Source organism: Lithobates pipiens, unplaced genomic scaffold (genome assembly GCF_037356315.1).
Source record: "Lithobates pipiens isolate NorthernLeopardFrog02 unplaced genomic scaffold, aLitPip1_a1.2 Scaffold_1, whole genome shotgun sequence".
NCBI lineage: Eukaryota > Metazoa > Chordata > Amphibia > Anura > Ranidae > Lithobates > Lithobates pipiens.
In genome coordinates this window covers 220,610,412-220,629,976 of record NW_027507685.1, presented here as the reverse complement: position 1 = coordinate 220,629,976, position 19,565 = coordinate 220,610,412, and the positions used below count along the sequence as shown (strand labels likewise).

The 19,565-nt window shown below is 44.0% G+C and overlaps 1 protein-coding gene across 3 annotated transcripts in view; it reads right to left on the bottom strand.

Moving 5' to 3' along the window:
- The window catches only part of LOC143983383 (regulator of G-protein signaling 3-like), a 257,050-nt gene that overhangs the window by 55,687 nt on the left and 181,798 nt on the right, over positions 1-19,565 (bottom strand). For all 3 annotated transcript variants that reach the window (XM_077483018.1, XM_077483037.1, XM_077483027.1), the window contains exons 3-5: positions 17,087-17,163; positions 11,352-11,420; positions 9,154-9,215 (exon numbers count right to left, since the gene is read on the bottom strand). In XM_077483018.1, the coding sequence (XP_077339144.1) occupies positions 9,154-9,215; positions 11,352-11,420; positions 17,087-17,163 (208 nt within the window). The remainder of the gene's footprint in view (positions 1-9,153; positions 9,216-11,351; positions 11,421-17,086; positions 17,164-19,565) is intronic.

The window sequence follows — 19,565 nt, the reverse complement described above, 5'->3', positions numbered from 1 at the left end:
TGTAGACTCCCGTGGGCGTCTTAGACAGGTATCTGCACCCCCCTCTCCCCTGAAATTGTGACACCGGAGGGGGGGGGGGTGGGGTTCCGAAAAGCGGAGGTTCGATTTTTGTGTGAACCTCCGCTTTAATGAAAAAAAGCAGTAGCTGTTTTTTTATGAACAGTGTTGTAGCAAACAAAATTTCATTAATTTATGGTTTACGATTATTTTAGGGGTTTGTTTAAAAAAACAAAAAAAAAAAAACGCCCAGCTCTCATTAATCTGGACCATATTTTACTTAATACGGTTATTTCCTATGTTCATCAGCTCCATCTAAAGGCTACTATGTGGTATTTATCATATTGAGGTATTTCAGAAGAAAATACTGCATATTGGCCACTAGATGGTGCTGACGGTCACAGGAAATAACTGTATTAAGCAGTTTGGGAACAACAAGTATTTTAGAGAAAGCCCGGGTTCATGCTACTGCCGCTGCATAATCATGCTTCTTCCAGTACATTAATGTAGCATATATTTCATGCGGCATTGTGCGTTTTGTTTTTTTACTAATCACTAGCAATATCTGCTGTGACATCACTGTTGCTAGGAGGAAGACTACATTTTAGGCCTCATGCACACTGAAAGTTTTCTTATCTTCCCTAGACACCTTTCCTGTTGGTGGCATTTCGGCAGAAAAAAAAAAATGCTTGATACTCTCTTCCGACTCCTCTGCTCTCTTCGGCCTCTTCTTCCGGTGTCCAGCCTCTTCTTCTCTCCGGTTCTTCTGCCGGCTCCTCCACTATGTTCTTCCAGCTCTTTTGCTAGCGGTGGCCCGGTCTTCTGTGTGGTCTTCTTCCCTCTTCTCTTCCTGCGATGCTGAGACAACGCTCTCCCGCTGTAATGCCGTGTGAGTAGTGTGCAGCGACTTATATAGGCATGGGGCGTGGTCATTGGGTGATGTCACATGGTGACCCTGCCCCTTATGATGTCACAGTCCCAGCATGCCACCATTATTAAAGGGGGCTTCCGGATTCCCTGCCCGCAGACCCTGACAACCAATGGCCAGGGTTGTTTGGAAGAGGCCCTTGTCCTCATCAACATGGGGACAAGGTGGTGGGGGGGGGCCGCAGGGTGCTCGCTCGTCCCCACCCCCTTTCCTGACTGGCCGGGCTGCATGCTCGGATAAGGGTCTGGTATGGATTTTTGGGTGACCCCCCAGGCCGTTTTTACTGCGTAGTGGGTTCCCCTTAAAATCCATACCAGACCTAAGGGCCTGGTTTGCCCTTGGAGGGGAATCCATGCCGGTTTTTATTATTAGAGAGGCGACATTGTCGCTTCAATATAGATGGAGATCCGACTCTTCCATTGAAATCAATGGGTACAAGTCACCTAGACATCGGTTTGAAGTCGTACAGGAACCTTTTTTGAAGTCGGAGCGACTGCTGCAGTGTACATTAAGATGACTCCATTCACTACCACTGATTTTCGCAACAGCGCAACTTGGGGCGACCTGAAGTCGGATCCCAGGTTGTACCTGTGTGAACTGGCTCTAAGGGTTACAGGGGAAGAAGATTGTTGACCCTCCAAAGGAAAAGAAGGAGACTCTTTGGAAAGAGTCTCCTCCTTTTCCATTGAAGGGTCAACAATCTTCCTCAAGTGTCGCACCCACCCGTACCCGTTTGCAGTAATTATGTCATTTTCCATCTTGGCCACACTCTTTGTGGCAGGTTCTTTTTTCTTTTTCTTTATCTGACTGCTACGTTTTTTTTTACTTGGCTTCAATGATGCTCATCCCCTGTAACCCTTAACCAGTTCCCGACCGGCGCACACGCCGATGTACGTCGGCAGAATGGCACGGGCAGGCATATTGGCGTACAGGTACGTCCATTTTTAAATGCCGCCCTGCCATCGCATGCGCGCCGCCGGCGGCACGCTTGCAGGCCGGTTGGGACCCCCGTGAGTCTGGTCGAGGGTCCCACGGACTTGATTGCCGCAGGGATATCCGCGATTGTCTCACGGGGCGGCTGAACTGGGAGATGCCATTGTAAACAGCATCTCCCCGTTCTGCCTAGCAACAAGTGACGCTGATCTCTGTTCCATGTGATTGGAGCAGAGATCAGTGTTCACTAAAACAAAGCCCAGCCCCCCACAGTTAGTAACATGCCCCTAGGAACACTTAACCCCTACACTGCCACCCCCTGGTTAACCCCTTTGCTGGCAGTGTCATTTACACAGGAATCACTGCATTTGTATAGCACTGATTGCTGTATAACAAAAATGTGTCAAAAATGTCCGATGTGTCCGCCATAATGTCGCAGTCACCATAAAAATCGCTGATCGCCGCCATTATTAGTAAAAAAAAAAAAAATTAATAAAAATGCCATAAAACTATCCCCTATTTTGTAAACGCTATAACTTTTGCGCAAACCAATCAATAATCGCTTATTGCGTTTTTTTTTACCAAAAATATGTAGAAGAATACGTATCAGCCTAAACTGAGGGAAGAAAATGTTTTTTTATATATTTTTGGGGGATATTTATTATAACAAAAAGTAAAAAAAATAATGCATTTTTTTCAAAATTGTCACTCTATTTTTGTTTATAGCGCAAAAAATTTAAACCGCAGGGGTGATCAAATACCACCAAAAGAAAGCTCTATTTGTGGGAAAAAAAGGACGTAAATTTTGTTTGGGAGCCACGTCGCACGACCGCGCAATTGTCAGTTAAAGCGACGCAGTGCCGAATCGCAAAAAGTGGTCTGGTCTTAAGCCAGCAAAATGGTCCGGTCTGAAAGTGGTTAATATGAATCTCATGTGTGAATTTATCTCATTATAGAATATCAATATTACTTCAAATGAAATGCCCCTGAAGAAAGGACTCTACATCCAGAAACACAATGGGCGTAATACTGAAGGATTTGCGTTTGCTTTATATAATACTATATACATACTATTTGGCTTATGCTATATATGTAATTTTTTGTTGTTGTATTTTACTATAATACATTTCTATATATTTTTTTCATATATTGTTGATTTTTTGCCTCCAAAGTCCCTAGTATCTTTTTGGGGGTACTTCTTTTATAATACTGTTCTAATTGGGATGTTGGCAACAATTTAGGTCTTGGCGGTTGGATCTCTATAAACTGGACACATAGGCTAAAAAGCCTGGCGCATTTAGAGGCAGGAAATAAAAATGACAAATGCCCTTAACAGCCGCGTTAAAAAAAAAATCCAGTGTGCACGAAGCCTTAAAGTGATATTATAGGCATCTGTGTAATGGTTTTGCACAGAGCAGCCCCCCGGTCCTCCTCTTCTGGGGTGCCCCTCCAGCGCTCCCGGCCCCTCTCTCCTGCCCCCAAAGCAAGCAGCTTGCTCTGGGGGCACCGGAGCAGGTTCACTCCCAAGCCACTGCTTTGTGTTTCCATTCACACACAGAGCATGGCTCGGCCCCGCTCTCTCCACATTGGCTCACTGGCTGTGATTGACAGTAGAGGCAACCAATGACTCTTGCTGCTGTCTCAGTCAATGAAGAAGAAAAGACCCGGGTGAGCAGCTGCTCTCATGCTCATCGCTGGATCAAGATGGGGCTCATCTGAGTATTAGGGTGGCTGCTGCACAGAGAAGGTTTTTTTTTACCTTCATGCATAAAATACACAAAGGTAAAAAACCTTGAGCCTTTACAACCATTTTAAGTAAAAATACAAAAACGCACTCAAAGCATGCCAAAGAAGAACACATGTACATGTGTCTTTCATGCAATCCCACTTAAGCCTATGGGACCAAAAGTGCACCGTGTAGCACCAAAAGAAACTCCACCTTTTCAAAAATCTCCTTACACTTTTGCACTGATATGAATAGGCACCATAGACAATGTGATTTCCATATTCGCGTGACAGCAGACGCACAACGAACCGCACTAGAGTGAATGGGGGGCTTTGTTGCTACGGTTTACAAAAACAGTCTTACTGCTGTACCATGCAATTTGGTGCCCGCAAATGCACTGCATTTGCAATCTGTGTTTGGGGTGCCATTAACAATGCTTTGCCACTTACAGCCGATCACAAAGGTGGTGCATTTTGAGCGCAGTACGGGAAACGCACATGGAATACGTCTTTTCCTGCACTGCATTCTGGTGTGAAGTGGCCCTAACCAGAAATCTAGGATAGGAAATCGCCAACACTCCAAGGATGAATTTCCATTATTTATTGTAAAGACGCACTCCAAAGAAATGCTGGTAGGTCGATTGGATCCTGTCTAAATTGGCCCTGGCATGTGTATGAATGTGAGTTCCTTGAGGGCAGGGACTGATGTGAATGTACAATATATATGTAAAGTTCTGGGTAAACTGCCAGCGCTAGACAAGTATCTGTAATAAATTATAAAATAAATAATATCACACAAGTCAATGTGCCATATTGACAAATGCCATGGCAACTAGAAATGGCGCCTGGGTTTTTGGTCAGTCGTTCATATCCACCTCCCACTTGCAACCTGCGCTATAGCTGAAAGACGGCTCTAGCGCGGACGTCCAGTTCTGGGAGGGAGACTATTGATGTCCCCCGAGAACCCCTCCCCCCCACGCATTCCCGGGGAGCGCATCCTTTGGACATAGCTGATCACAGATCGAAGTAAAGGGCCAATCCCAGCTGGTTACATGTAAACAAATGCTGGTTATCAGCATTTCCTTTCCCCTTCGCTGTCACGGCGGGAGGAAAGGAAAGCCCTCTCCTTTGACAGGGGACATTTACATTGATAATGAGGGCACTGATTATCAGTTCAGCCCCATTAGTGCAAATCAGTGTCCATCAGTGCAGCGCATCAGTGGCAATCATTGCAACGAGTCAGTGCCCACCAGTGCAGCATATCAGTGCAGTATATCAGTGCCCGCCAGTGCAGCGTGTCAGTGCCCGCCAGTGCAGCGTGTCAGTGCCCGCCAGTGCAGCGTGTCAGAGCCCGCCAGTGCAGCGTGTCAGCGCCCGCCAGTGCAGCGTGTCAGCGCCCGCCAGTGCAGCGTGTCAGCGCCCGCCAGTGCAGCGTGTCAGCGCCCGCCAGTGCAGCGTGTCAGCGCCCGCCAGTGTAGCGTGTCAGCGCCCATCAGTGCAGCGTGTCAGCGCCCATCAGTGCAGCGTATCAGCGCCCATCAGTGCAGCGTATCAGCGCCCATCAGTGCAGCGTATCAGCGCCCATCAGTGCAGCGTATCAGCGCCCATCAGTGCACATCTCTGGATCGAGTTTGGGCTCAGGTAAGTGTAAGGGGGGGGGCTCTGACTACACAAGAAATGCATACAGGGCAGGGGCTGCTCAGCAGGGTAGGAGCCTCCTATACACAAGATCATTGACATTTGCAGCCGGAGTTGTCCAGTTCACTGGAAATATCATCTCTATGCATTCCCTCAGGATAAGGAGCTGCCAAAAATTACTAAAACAACCAACCGATATATTTAGTTGAGAGGAAAAGAGAGGAGGCTTAAATAAGTTTTATTTTTTTATTGTACAAATCAATCCGCCTGAAGCATGAGTACCGAATCAGGGAATTGTGGTACGAACGCAGAGTATGACAATGCAGAAGTATGCAAACAAGGTGTTAGGTTTACTTAAAGTGTAAAGCCTCATACACACGGTCGGACTTTGTACAAACTTTTCCGTGGACTTTTGTACAAAGGGCGTGGTCCACAAGTTTGTATTGCATACACACGGTCGGACTTTTTGACAACAAACATGAACGTAGTGACGTCACAACGTACGGACGCCACTTCAAGAGAGGACGTTCAATGACTCCAGCGCCACCTTTGGTCAACTTCTGTATTGTAGTCTGATCTTTTGCATTGGTTCTGAGCATGCGTGTTTGTACCTTGTACAAAAGTCCGATGCTTTTGCGTACACACGGTCGGACTTTGCTCCATCGGACTTTTGTTGTCAGAAAGTTTGTCCGTTCGCACAGCCAACAAAAGTCCGATGAAAACAGAAAAAGTTTGTCCGATGGAGCATACACACAGTCGGATGTTGCTCCAAAACAGCTAATTTGCATGTTTGTTGTCAAAAAGTCTGACCGTGTGTACGGGCCTTAAGTTCCTTTTTACGCTGCACTTACCTATGTGGGTGATGAGTGGTCAGTGCAAATAAATGAAATTAAAATCCCTGCTTTTAGGTTCTGTTCACACCTCGGTGTTTCGTTTTAAGGCAGAAAGTCACGCAACTTTTGCCACGATTTTGTACAGGTCAAAAGGTCACCAATTTAAAAAGCAGAAAACGCCTGTAATCTGCCAAAAAAAATAAAGCTCCTGTACTTTTTTGAGCGACGAGCGTTTTGCTTCAGGCGACAGAACGCTCAGATGTGAACAGTGGCCATTGAAATGAATGGGATTTGTCTTGGGCGTTTTTAAAGCTGGGGTAGACCGAGGTAGCCATAAAGAGTACCTGTCACCTGCCCAGAGCTATCATATAGGGGGTTTGTGTATAAACAGATAAGGTTAAAACATTTTTTTTAAGTGTTAAAAAATAATAGAAAAATACAAAATAATAGTAATTAAAAAAAATGTAATAATAAAGGAAGGAAAAGGATACTCGTGCCATTCCTTCAGCGCTCTGTGCCGAGGCCGTGACTCATCGCGGCTCACCATTCATACGGCCCAAGGCCGCAAACCTGGAAGGAAGACGGAAGCGCCGTGACCCTTGACCCTTTGTTTTCTGGTAAATCTGTCATATTCGGCTAGTATGTGGCCAAAAAAATAAAAAATAAAAGGGTTCTGCACCATTTTAGGCCGAATACAAATCTGAATGGCTGAATTTGCATCGCACAGACATTGCATGTGATCTGCACAGCAATGCGTGTGACCCCAGCCTAAAAGAAAATCCAAAAACCGTAATAGTGGGTAAATCTTTGTATTGGGGACACTAGATCTGGTGATTTAGATGACAACCAGGGATTCCCTTACTTTGGAGGGATTCCCTCTCACTTCCTGTTATGGCTATGGGACAGGAAGTGAAGGGAAATCTCCCCTATGAGAGACAGATGGCAAAAAAAAAAAAAACGTGTGAGAGTGGTTGTAACTAGGGATGCACTGATACTTTTTTTTTTTTAGTATTCGCCGATGCCAATTACCAATAACCACTGCAACTGTTTTGTTTTCACTTCAACTGTCAGCAATGGTACAAAGCATTGAAAAGTTATTTACAAATTAAATAAATTGATTTTTGTTTTTAATTTTGCGCTTTTTCAATGTGAAATGTGTAAATATATGTTAATATATATGTGCAAAAATATTCACTAACAAAGCAAACAAAAAAGAGTTTTAATTGTTTATCGTTTATAAAATAAACGTGAAAAAAAAAAAAGCAGGAAAATAATAATTAAATGGAGGAGAATAGGGAGTTAATTAAGGCCGATTAGAGTATATTAAAATGGTTGTAAACCCATTCAAACCACTTTAACCTACAGATAAGCCTAGATTAAGGTTTACCTGTAGGTGCAAGAAATATCTCCCAAACCTAAAAGGTTTAGGAGACATTTGCAGAAATAGCGGCATCGATGTCTACAGCACATGCGCCGTAGACATCGGGCTCAGGCGCACCGAGTGTGCCATTTCTAACAGCGATCATGCAGCACCAGCGCGCATGCACGGGAGTGACGTCATCGCAGCTCTGGCCAGTCACAGCGTCAGAGCCGCGATACCCGTAAGTCGCTCCAGGATAGATGGCGGCCTCGGAAGAGGCAATTGAGGGCCGATTTGGGGGTGTATTTTTTTTTCGGAGGCTTTACTTCCTCTTTAAGGGTTAACAAGGGGTTAAACAGAGGAACATTTGTTCATCCCTTTGATCTGCAGTGGAAGAAACAATGTCTCAGAGGCTGAGCAACCTTGTTAATAAACTTTGCCAGCTGTTTTTTTTTTTTTCACAGCTCCAATTACCAGACTTTTTAACACTTTAGCTGTCAACAGGGGAGACTCACTGACAGCTCAAAGAACCGAGCCTGAAAGTATCGGTTTCAGGTATCGGTGCATTTGCACGAGTACCGATACTTGTGCAAATACTTGGTATCGGTGCCGATACCGATACTCAGGGGCAGACTGACAATTCATGGGGCCCCCGGGCAATAGGAGAAGATAATGGGGCCCCCAGGCAATAGGAGATTATGGGGCCCCCGGGCAATAAGAGATTATGGGGCCCCCGGGCAATAAGAGATTATGGGGCCCCCGGGCAATAAGAGATTATGGGGCCCCCGGGCAATAAGAGATTATGGGGCCCCCCGGGCAATAAGAGATTATGGGGCCCCCGGGCAATAAGAGATTATGGGGCCCCCCGGGCAATAAGAGATTATGGGCCCCCCGGGCAATAAGAGATTATGGGGCCCCCCGGGCAATAAGAGATTATGGGGCCCCCCGGGCAATAAGAGATTATGGGGCCCCCGGGCAATAGGAGATTATGGGGCCCCCGGGCAATAGGAGATTATGGGGCCCCCGGGCAATAGGAGATTATGGGGCCCCCGGGCAATAGGAGATTATGGGGCCCCCAGGCAATAGGAGATTATGGGGCCCCCAGGCAATAGGAGATTATGGGGCCCCCAGGCAATAGGAGATTATGGGGCCACACAGTATACACACACAGACACACAATACACACACTGAAAAGGTACTGGTGGAGGTGGGGCAGCTATAATCTTGGGATTTAAAAAAAAAAAACACAGATTTTTTACATCCTGTCCCTGGTTTTATTGAGGCTGGCAACCCTGATGGGGCCCCTTAGTGGCATGGGGCCCTCGGGCAGCGCCCGAGTGCCCAAATGGTCAGTCCGCCCCTGCCGATACTAGTATCGGTGCAACCCTAGTTATAACCCTTCCTTACTCTACCCAAAATGAAAATAAAAGTTTTGCTTTTAGTTCTACTTTAAGGTTACAGGTAAAGTTAGTGTGAGGATTAGTGTCAGGGAAGAAGGTGGAGAAGTGTGGGGAAACCTTAGGGCAGAGCACTGGGCTCTGCATCAGAAGCTCTATACAACAATCAATCTTCTGGCACCAAAATCTAACGCAAGGGCCCTACAGAAGGTACGCATTTATGGTTTTACAGAAAAGATGTTACTTTTTTATTCTAAAAATGGCACTGGGATTATCTTCCGTGTCCAATTCACACTGAAACAGTGCTAAGCGTTATTCTACTTTAAACACTGTATTACTCACATGGATGAGCAAGCAGGATGTCAAGGGACTGCCTCCAGCTCTGGATGTCTTCTACGCTGGGCCTGCAATGGAGAGAAGTAAGTACGGATAAGGGAAGACAATTAAAGACTTCTCCAACACATCTAAATTGGCATCTTTTATCACAGCACGCATCAATGCAAAACTCGGCGTAATCTGAGAGCAATTCACTGACTGTGTCATGGTCCACCAAAAACGAATGAAACATAATTGTCCTTTAAAATGCAAATGGGGAAATGTCCCGTTAAAGAAAATGTTTAGTCCATGACATTTCAGAAAAGAGAAGCTTGACGTAGATTTGGGCTAGGTGCATATTTAATGCTTTAAAAAACTTGTTTCTATAATAATAATTTAACCTGACGGGTCAGCCCATCCCTTGGTCCTTATGTGGACCCCACACCCCTCCTTGGGGTTCATACTTACCGATTTATCATTTACACTTTTGCAGGATATATCCAACGGTCATTATGTGGACGTATGTTACATCCTGTATGTCCTGAGACATATAAGGCCCCCCCTTATCATTAGCTACAAGCTGCCTCCAGCTTCTCACCCTAGCTGTAGCAGTGAGATATGTACTGTCAATGAGTGCGTTCAAGCCAAGCCAACCAATAAGTGGCTCCACCATAGCACACAGGCCGCTGCAGCCACATTGTGGTCCTGTGCGCCTGGAGGGAGTCTAAAGCTGTTATGCTTTTATTGTTTCCTGCAGATAACATGGCAGTAGGCTAGATCAAAAATATAGTTTTTTTTTAACCACTTGCCACCCAAGCCAATACCGGGAGTCCTCTACTATATGTAAAAATCATAATTATTTTACTAGAAAATTATTTAGAACCCCCAAACATTATATATATCTATAGATATATAGGAGAGACTCTAGGGAATAAAATAGCAGTCTTTGCAATTTTTGTATGTCACACGGTATTTGTGCAGCAATTTTTTAACGTGATTTTTTGGGGAAAAAAATACTTTCATGAATTAAGAAAAACTGAAACATAATAGTTACCACAAAATTGTTGTATAATGGGAAAGATTATGTTACGCAGAGTAAACGTATACTTAGCATGTCATGATTTTAAATTGCGCTTGCTTGTGGAATGTGCCAAAATTTGGTACTTAAAAATCTCCATAGGCTAGAATTATTGTTCTCACTTTAATGTTCCTGGCGATAGTGTAGTTTGAACGCCCTTTACATATGCTGTATGTGTTTGCATTTGTGTGCAAGCACTTGGGGATGGGGGTGCTTTAAATGTTTTTTTTTCCACTTTCCCTTTTGTTGAAATATAAACATCCCTTGTATTAGGAATAGGGCATAACAGGTCCTCTTTACAGAGAGATCTGGGGTCTATAAGTCCCCACATCTCTCCTCTTTGCTGAAAAGCCTGAGATTAAAAAGAAAACATGATCTCAGGCTTTCCAGCTAAAAAAAAAAAGAAAAAAAAAAAAAAAGGTGGTCAGCGTTTACATCTGCTGGTGGTGGAAGTGACGCCATGATGTCGCTTCTGGCCTTCGAGGGTCATAGAGCTGGCCAGGGACCATCTGGTCCCTGGCCAGCTCTATGGTAAACTGCCGCCTGCAGAAAAACACCAGAGGGCGGCAGGATGAGGGGGACAGCCCTTCCCACCGCCTGTAAAAGCCATCAGGTGGCTAAACAGCTGCTATGATGGCTTTTACATTACAGAAAATCGTCGGTTGAAAAAAACAAACAAAAAAAAACTGGATGATGCCTGTAGCTGCAGGCGTCATCCAGATATCTCCACTTCAAGTCCCCGATGTTATATGATGTCAACCGGGGGGGAAGTGGTTAAAAAACAACTAAAAATAATAAATACATTGGGAAGAGACACATTTGCTCATTAAATGGGCAGGCACTTAGTAGTACTGCACAATGGCAATGCTTTACTGCCCTTCTAAGATACACTTAGAACTAAAAGGCCCTAAATGACCATCACATATCCCGACTGCACTGCATGATATACATACAGCCACTAGAGGGATTGGCCACTAATCTGGGTATGAATTATAATCATGAAAATGTGGAGGGCTACATACGTCAAAAAGCTGAACTCACATTTCAATGACTTCCCGGTAAGCTTCAACGATAGAAATGAATGCTTTCTGAAAATACAATGAGACACGATGCACAAAATATACATATAAATTATACAAGGTATTACCGTGTAATATGAGATGAATGAGATGGCCACAGCCGGAACAGAGACAAATGGCTTCTTTTGTGCTTCTGTCTGCGATAGAGAAAATCAAAGTCATATAACATATATACACATTTATATACATATATAGTTATGAAGGTGCCTCCTTCACCTCCATAACAGTTCCAAAATAACCCCATTCCTAACCAAAGACACCACCCAGATACTTATTCACTCCTTTGTTATCTTTTACTTTGACTGTTGCAACTCCCTCCTAGTCCTAGTTTACACAGGCTATCCAAGCTTCAGTCTATCACAAATGCTGCTGCCAGATGCATCCACCATACCAACTGGTCAGTGTCCACCGCCCCTCTATGCCAATCCCTCCACTGGCTTCCACTCGCCCAATAAATAAAATCAAAATACTAACAACATAAAACCATTCACAGCTCTCCCCCCAGCTACATCACTAACCTTATCTCAAAATATCACCCTGTCTGCTTTATTCTTCCCAAGACCTCCTGCTCTCCATCTCCCTCATCGCCTCCCCTGATGCTCATATCTAGGTCTTCATTAGTCTCTCTGATACTCTGGAGCTCCCTACTCCAATCTGTCTGGCTATCTCCTACTACCTTTAGCCAATCCCTGAAATTTCGAAATATCACCCTAACCATCCTCTTCTGTTCTCCCAATACCTCTTCTCACTTCCCAAGACGTCCTGGTCTCTATAGTCACTTGTCACCTCCTCCGATGCTTGCTTCCAGGACTTCTCAGGATCCTCTCTCATCTACTGGGACTCCCTACGCCAAACTGTTGGGCTATCTCCTACTCTAGCCAGCTTCAGACAATCCCTGAAAACTCAAATTATCACCCTGACTTTTCTCTTCTCACTTCCCATGACTTCCTACTCTCTAGGCCCCTTGTCACTTCTTCCGATGCTTGTCTTCAGGAGTTCTCCAGATCCTCTCTCATCTACTGGGACTCCCTACACCAAACTGTTTGGCTATCTCCTACTCTATCCAGCTTTAGACAATCCCTGAAAACTCAAAATATCACCCCAACTGTCCTCTTCTCTCTTACCAAGACCTCCTGCTATCTGACCACCTCATCACCTCCTTCCATGCTTGCCTCCAGGACGTCTATAGAGAGTCTTTCCACCCTCTGGTACTCCCTACCCCAATCTGTCCAGTTATCTCCTACCCTGTCTAGCTTTAGACAATCCATGAAAACTAGAAATATCAACCTAACTGTCCTCTTCTCTCTTCCCATTACTTCCTGCTCCCTAGGACCCTTGTCACCTCCTCCCATGCTTTGCTCCAGGACTTCTCCAGAGTCCCCCTACTCACTAGAACTCCTTACCCTATCTCTATGGCTAGTCCTTGCTCTGTCCAGCTTTAGGCAATTCCTGAAAATTTTAAATATCGCCCTGTCCTCTTTTCTCCCCCCAAGACCTCCTGCTATCTAACCACCTAATTGTCCCCTCCCATGCTTGCTTCCACGACTTCCAACCTATGGTACTCCCTACCTAAATCTGTTTAGCTATCTCCTACCCTGGTCTCTTCTCTCCTCCAAGACCCTTCTGCTATGCCTTGTCACCTCCTGACTTGCTCACCGCCAGGACTTCTCCAGAGCCTTTCCCATCCTCTGGAACTCTTTAACCCAATCTGTTTGGTTATCTCTTACTCTGTCCATCTTCAGACGCTCCTTGAAAGCGCATCATTTAGGGAGGCTTACCCACCGCCATCTAACAATTTAAATTTTATTTTCTCCATCAACTCATAGCCTCACAGTTAGTTAATAAATGTTGTCACCTGCCTCTCCCTTTTAGATTGTAAGTTCTCAAAAAGAGGACCTGCCCTAAACCTCTTTTATTTGAATTGTATTGTAACTTTACTGTCTCCCTTTATTTTGTAAAGCATTGCCCAAACTGTTGGGGCGCTATAAATTCTATATAATAATAATAACATGAGTATAGAAAATGACTCATTAGCACTTTTATTCAGGTATAGCATTGGTGCCGACACTGTCAACATCCCCTTTGGATGATCCACGTCACTCCAACAATCCAAAAACATTCTACCAGGTTTATTAGCTCCCCCCTAAAATGGCCCTATTGTGTATGATTGGGCATCAGATAATGAACTCCTATGACGGGCAGTGACTGAAAGGACTCGTTTAAATTTGTGTTAACAATTCCAACCTTGCATAACACTTCTCAGAACACTGGCAATGTTGATACGTCTTGCAAGTGTTCATGAAGCTTTGGAGACAGCACTGCAAACACTGTTCAGCACAAAGAAGTCTCTGGGGAATTAAAAAGCCCAAAGACCTTTTACAGATTACTCTGCAAACGCTTGTCAAATACCCCGGGCCTGATAAACTATCATGGAACATAGTTAGAAAAATATATACAATATTTTCAACTACATAGAACATAAGTTGCAACCTTCCTAAGATATATCGCAAATGGGGATTCTCCAATTTCTGATATGTTGCATTTCATAGGGGCATGCATTGTGATTCATTGTTTATTTGGCACACCAGTATAAATTATGCTACTGTACCTGATTTATTTTATCCAGTTCTGGACCGGGCCATAGCAGATATATTGCAGGGCGGCCCCCCCTGCGCAGAATCGCGTTCACACGTGATTTTGCACTCCTGCCTAGGGGGGCATGCGCCGCCAGTGGGCCACTTCTGGTGTGATAATTTACAGCAAAAGCTGATCTTCAGATGCCGGGCACTGGATGTCCGCTGGCATCTGCCGATCATTGGGCAGAAACACAGAACAAGCCTCTGCCTCTGTAAACAAAGCAGAGCTTCATTTTGGGAAAAAAAATCCATCAATTCCCTTAGTAAAAGCACCCAACACAGTACACATAAACACTGGTTAGGCACACAATTAACCCTTTGATCATCCTGGATGTTTAACCCCTTCCCAGCCATTGTTATTAGTACAGTATCAGTGCATATTTGTAGCACTGATCACTGTATTGGTATCACTGGTCCCCATAAAGTGTCAAAAGTGTCAATTAATGCCCGATTGTTCGCCCCATATATATTTATGTCATAATTTGTAGACGATATAACTTTTGTGCAAACCAATCAATATATGTTTATTGGGATTTTTATTACCAAAAACATGTAGCAGAATGCATATTGGTCTAACATTGGTCCCCACAAAGTGTCAGTTAGTGCCCGATTGTTCGCCGCAATAACGCAGTCCCGGTATAAGTCGCTGATCGCGGCAATTACTGGTATTAAAAAAAATATCTAAATATATATTTATGTCATAATTTGTAGACAATATAACTTTTGTGCAAACCAATCAATATATGCTTATTGGGATTTTTTTTTCTACCAAAAACATGTAGCAGAATACATATTGGTCTAACATTGGTCCCCACAAAGTGTCAGTTAGTGACCGATTGTTCGCCGCAATAACGCAGTCCCGCTATAAGTCGCTGATCGCGGCAATGACTGGTATAAAAAAAAAAAATCTAAATAAATATATATTTATACCATAGTTTATAGACGCTATAACTTTTGTGCAAACCAACCAATATAAGCTTATTGGGATTTTTTTTAACAAAAACATGTAGAAGAATACATATTGGTCTAAATTTATGAAGAAATTAAATTTTTTTCTGTTTTTTTAATTGGATATATTTTATAGCATAAAGTAAAAAATATAGTTTTTTTTAAAATTGTGGGTCTTTTTTTGTTTATGGTGCAAAAAAAGAAAAACTGGGATGATCAAATACCACCAAAAGAAAGCACTATTTGTGGGGAAAAAATAATATAAATTTTATTTGGGTACAGCGTTACATGACCGTGCAATTGTCAGTTAAAATAACGCAGTGCCGTATCGCAAAAAATTGCCTGGTCATGAAGGGGGTAGTAAATTCAGCAGTCATGTTGTTAATGGTGCGCCACCGATAGTTTATGGAACCTATATTCTCACTTGGCAGGCATTCACATGCACTTGCAATAGAAGCCTTTTGGGACAATTATAAAGTGATGGTAACCAACAATGTCTGTATAATGGTGCAAGTAACACCTACTATGTACTGATGTGTACTAAATCATTTGCCAAAATGATAATATAGGAGCCGGTGTTGGTAAGTGTTCTTAAAACTAGAAAACCACCAAATGTAAGGAATGACACTATTATCACTATTAAATGGGCCTTTACCAGTTCCAAATCAACCCAAAATTGAACTGTTAAAATTGTAATATCTATTCCTCAAGTACACGTTAAAAAAAAAAAAAAACACTTGTCCACCACATTGGAAACAGGGATTGATGCACTTGGGACCATAGAAAAGACTTTTAGTGAGGTGCCTGCCCTTTTCTGGATACAAAGTGTGTATTGGTTCTTCAAGGCTACACCACCTGGCCTTGTACACAACTTTTGGTTTGATAAGGACCTGGGGACCTTTGGGTTCCTTTACACTTGTGGCAGCCCTTGCCGCCCTACTAAAAAGGGTTCTGCGGTGGCTTGCCTTTAAGAGGACATTTGGCAAGTGGCTAAGAGGTGATATGCCACCTGGTTCTGTTTTAACCCTGCAAGTCTGCACCACCACACTGCAACCACTTCAATGGGTCATGTTTGACGATGGTACTGCCTTTCAAATACGACAGGGGGAATCATTTTTGCTGCAGCCCCAAAGCAAAGCATTGTGGTATGCGTACAACCCCAAGGAGGTGCTGGGTTGGATTAAGGGTGGCAGTCAGGGTTGTCTGAACCTGGATCACCTGCTGGTGGCACTTCCCAGAGGAAAAGGTTGTAGCTCCGGAGTCCACCAGCAGGTGTCTCCCAGCTGCTGGGAGTGTTTTTAGTTACGCCTCTACATTTCCCCCTAACTCCAGTGTTTGGTTTGCTGCCAGATACTGCTAGACATTATCCTGTTCCTGCTCTGTACACTGGTCCAAATCATATAGTGAAGGGGGGATTATGGTGTTTTTTTTTTTCAGAGATTGGGCTTGGTCCCCAAGTTCTAATGAAGGTAACTCTTAAGGTATCAGCATACCAAGTCATTTTGGACAATTTCATACTCCAAACTTTGTGGGAACAGTTTAGGAATGGCCCCTTCCTGTTCCAACATGACTGCACACCAGTGCACATAGCAAGGTCCATAAGGACATGGATGAGCGAGTTTGGGGGTGGAGGAACTTGACTGGCCTGAACCTCAATCTGATAGAACACCTCTGGGATGAATTAGAGCGGACACTGCGAGCCAGGCCTTCTTGTGCAACATCAGTGTCTGACCTCACAACTGTGCTTCTGGAAGAATGGTCAAACATTCCCATAGACACACTATAAACCTTGTGGACGGCCTTCCCAGAAGAGTTGAAGCTGTCCTAGCTGTAAAGGATGGTCCAACTCAATATTGAACCCTTCAGACCGAGATGCCATTAAAGTTCATGTATGTGTAAAGGCAGGCGTCATAATACTTTTGGTAATATAGTGTACATCCTGAAATAAAATAATAAATACAGTTTTGGATTGATTTGGTATCGTTAATGTCCCATAAAATAATTATTATTATTATAGTGTCATTCCTCATTGAACAGTTTGGGATGTGGGTACTGGGTAATGAAGCATCATACAACCCTCATAAACATTTTTTATAGGGATTTCATCAAATGTTTCCTCTCAAAGCCCATTAAAATGAGGCCCAATGGTGTGGTTAGAAATCCATAAATAGACAAACCGCCCACATGGGGAGCAATAGAGAACTCATCTCCATACTCACTCCTTCTTTTTGTGCCTTGGCGCTCTGTCAGTTTCACAGACGGATCCTATATCTGTCTCCACACTTGAGGCCAGCGACTGCAAAAGGGAAAAAGGTGATAAGAAGGGGTTAGCGGGAGTGCAGAGCATTTTTAGTCAGCTATGTCCTTTATCACACACTTAAAACTAAGTACTTCATATTGATACATACTGAGAACAAACCTCCATGACAAAATTGATCACGCCATAGTCACGGAATAAAATACTTTATTTTCCAGTAACGGCAAAAGATTGCAGAAGCTCTGGCAGTGAAATGGACCTTCCGTTTATTCCGGACTTTATTTATTCAGGAAAGATTTAAAGCTGAATTCCGGGAATTTAGCCACTTTGTAAAAAGTGCAGACATACTATGAGTTAAGTCCAAGAAGGTGCAGTACATCTTTTTATGACTCTGTCAGAGCATACACTGACATTCAGGGCTGTGAGAGAGACACACAGAGCAACTATGCCTACCCCTCCCCTCTACTGCCCATTCAAAGAAGCCTTTGTATTTTTCACATAATACAAAGGCTTCTGTGATTTGGCAGGAGGAGGGGAGGGGCAGGCATAGCAGCTGCTCCGACCCCAATGTTGGAAGATGCTTAGACCTGAAGCATCAGCGTGGGGCTCCTGGAAATACAGTGATAGCTGTCTTTTGAGAGTGCAATAAAACCCTCAGATGTAAATAACAGAGACAAGTCCAGGAGATGTCATGCACCTCCTTGGATTTAAAGTGGATGTAAAGCAAGAAGGTTTTTTTCTTAATGCATTGGATCCATTAAGATAAAAAAAAAAAAAAAAAAACCTGTGTGCAGCAGCCACCCCAACACCCCATAATACTCACCTGAGCCCCATCTCTATATCCAGTGTTGTCCACGAGTGCCTTGTCCATCCAGGACTCTCCCTCCTGAGTGGCTGAAACACAGCAGCACCACCATTGGCTCCTACTGCTGTCAATCAAGGTCAATTAGCCAATCAGTAGAGAGAGGGAGCGGGGCCGAACCGGGGCTTCCTGCTTGAATGGACACAAGGAGCTGCGGCTCAAGTGCTTGCTGTGGGGGGCACTCAACAGGAGGGCAGGGTCAGGAGCTCCAAAGAGGGACCTGAAAAGAGGAGGATCTGGGCTGTTCTGCAAAATCACTGCACAGCGCAGGTAAGCATAACATAGTGATGGCAAACTTTGGCACCCCAGATGTTTTGAAACTTAATTTCCCATGATGCTCAGCTACACTGCAGAGTACATAAGCATCATGGTAAATGTAGTTCCAAAACATCTGGGGTGCCAAGGTTCCCCATTACCGGTATAACATGTTTGTTAAACTCAGAAACTTTACAATTATTTTAAAGCAGTAGTCAACCCTGGGGACGCAAAAACAACAAAAAAAACCCTGCAAGATAATGGCATATTAGGCTAGTATGAATCATCGTTACCTGGGCAGGAAAGCACAAACAGGAATACAAAAACACGGTCAGAAGTTCCACTTAGGCCCCTTTCACACTTGTGCGACCTGAAAGTCGTGCGACTTTGCCGCAATTTTTGCAGTGACTCAAAGCAATGCCTGTGTAATCTTGGAGGTCTATGGACCTCAAGTTGCATCAAAGTCGGACCAAAGTAGTGCAGGGACTACTTTGAAGTCGCACAGATATGAACGGCACTCATTGGAAATCATGGAAAAAGACTTGTCACGTGACTTTGCAGTCCCTAGTCGCAGGATAAGTTGCACAGGTGTGAAAGGGGCCTAAACCAAAACACTTTTCTTCTCTCTGTGTCTTTCTTGAGGAAACCTCCCATCACTTCATGATCTGAAAGGAAGTAGGGAAAAATCACCCCAATAGGGACACAGACAGCAATAAATACATGACAGAGGTTCTAATTTTTCTCCACTCTATCCAAAAATCTAATGTTTGCATAGCACTACACAAAGCACACTGGGGTTAGGATTTAAAGCTGAGCTCTGGGCAGATATAAAAACACAAATGAATGTAGCCCTGTAATCATTCATATTTATCATTCAATATATTTTTTTTTATTGCAAGCAGTGTAGGTTTTTATATTTAACCTGGCATTAGCGGTTTGCAGGCCCTATACAGCATGGTTGAAATGTGAGAGGAAGAAGCAGCACAAGGAGCCAATGTGCTGACAAGAAGCATGCTGATAGGAGGAGACAAGACAAGAGACCTACCCACAGAATCTGCAGTCTCAGACAGAGGGGAGACATTTGACAGGTAAGGATACATGCAGGCGGCATGTATATCCTTATAGATTACCACTATGGCAGTAGTTTTAAAGTGGATGTAAACCCACTCTCATCCTTTCTAAAGCGCTTTGAAAGCAATGGAAAGCGGGAGTTTTTAACCCCTTCTCTTTGGGTAAAAGTGCCCCGCTAGCGGCCGAAAAGCAACGCAAAAGAGCCACTTAACCCCTTCCCGACCAGCCGCCACAGTACAACTGGTTGGCTGCC